At 46.2% G+C, this 1,578-nt stretch overlaps 1 protein-coding gene across 1 annotated transcript in view; it reads left to right on the top strand.

The window, feature by feature from the left end:
* LOC105522477 (protein GVQW1-like) overlaps positions 1 to 1,578 on the top strand; it is a gene marked incomplete at its 5' end in the record, with an annotated part of 37,945 nt that overhangs the window by 1,534 nt on the left and 34,833 nt on the right. The window contains 1 exon segment of the mRNA XM_011957000.1: positions 18 to 59. Within this exon segment, the coding sequence (XP_011812390.1) occupies positions 18 to 59 (42 nt within the window).

Here is a 1,578-nt window from a genome sequence, read left to right as displayed (position 1 = left end):
CAAACTCCTGACCTCAGGTGATCTGCCTGCCTCAGCCTCCCAAAGTGCTGGGATTACAGGTGTGAGCCACTGCGCCCGGCCCTTTTTTTGTTTTGTTTTACTTTCAAGATGGAGTTTCACACTGTCACCCAGGCTGTAGTGCAGTGGTGTGATCTTGGCTCACTGCAACCTCTGCGTCCCGGATTCAAACGATTCTCCTGTCTCAGCCTCTCAAGTATCTAGGATGACAGACGCCTGCCACCATGCCCAGCTAATGTTTTGGAATTTTAGTAGAGAAGGGGTTTCACCATGTTGGCCAGGCTGGCACGGTACTGATTTCTTTCACCACAAATTAACATTCATTTTTCAGAAATCCCATAAAGTTTTGCCTATATAGAATTTTATATAAATTTATATAGAATTTTATATAAATGGGAACATATATTTATTTTATGTCTGGCTGCTTTCACTCAGCATATTGTTTCTTTCTTGTTTTATTGAGATGGGCTCAGCTATGTTGCCAAGGCTGGTTTCTAACTCCTGGCTTTAAGCAATCCTGTCGCCTTGGCCTCCCAAAGTACTGGGATTACACACGTGAGCCACCGCACCCGGCTAGCATGCTGTTTGAGAGGTTTCTCCTTGTTGCCTGTCTGTAGTTTGCTCCTTTTGACTGCTGAATAGTATCCATTGTATGAGCGTAGAACAATTTGTTTATCTGTTGGCTGTTCATGAACCTCTGGCTTGTTTCCAACCTCTGGCTATTGTTTTTTTTTGTTGTTAGATTTTTTTGTTTTTTTCCTTTTTTCTTTTGAGACAGAATCTCACTCTGTCACCAAGGCTGGAGTGCAGTGGCACAATCTCAGCTCACTGCAACCTCCTCCTCTGGCGTTCAAATGATTCTCCTGCCTCAGCCTCCTTAGTAGCTGGGATTACAGGCGCACACAACCACACCCAACTAATTTATGTATGTTTAGTAGAGACGGGGTTTCACCACTTTGGACAGGCTGGGCTTGAACTCCTTACTTTAGGTGATCCATTCGCCTTGGCCTCCAAAAGTGTACCTCCGGGTGTTGTAAATGAAGCTGCTGTTTCCATACTTGTACAAGTCTTTTTTTGTTTGTTTGTTTGTTTTTCAGAGATAGGGTCTTACTCTTTTGCCCAGGCTGGAGTGCAGTGGTGCAATCATAGCTCACTGCAACCTCAACTTCTGGGCTCGGGTGATCCTCCTGCCTCCGCCTCTGAGTAGCTGGGACCACAGGCACGTGCCACCACACCCAGCTAATTGTTTTTGTTTTTTGAAACCAAGTCTCACTCTGTCGCCCAGGCTGGAGTGCAGTGCCTTGATCTCGGCTCACTGCAACTGCTGCCTCCTGGGATCATGTGATCCGGCCACCTCAGCCTCCTGAGTAGCTGAGACTACAGGTGCCCACCACCACACCCAGCTAATTTTTTTTTATATTTTTAGTAGAGACAGGGTTTCACTGTGTTGGCCAGGCTAGTCTCAAACTCCTGACCTCAAGTGATCCACCCTGCCTTGGCCTCCCAAAGTGTTGGGATTACAGGCGTGAGCCACTGTGCCCAGTATTTTTTTTTTTTTTT

Source organism: Colobus angolensis, unplaced genomic scaffold, assembly GCF_000951035.1.
Source record: "Colobus angolensis palliatus isolate OR3802 unplaced genomic scaffold, Cang.pa_1.0 Scaffold43, whole genome shotgun sequence".
NCBI lineage: Eukaryota > Metazoa > Chordata > Mammalia > Primates > Cercopithecidae > Colobus > Colobus angolensis.
The sequence above is the reverse complement of the archived record's forward strand: the minus strand, read 5'-3'. Positions and strand labels throughout refer to the sequence as shown.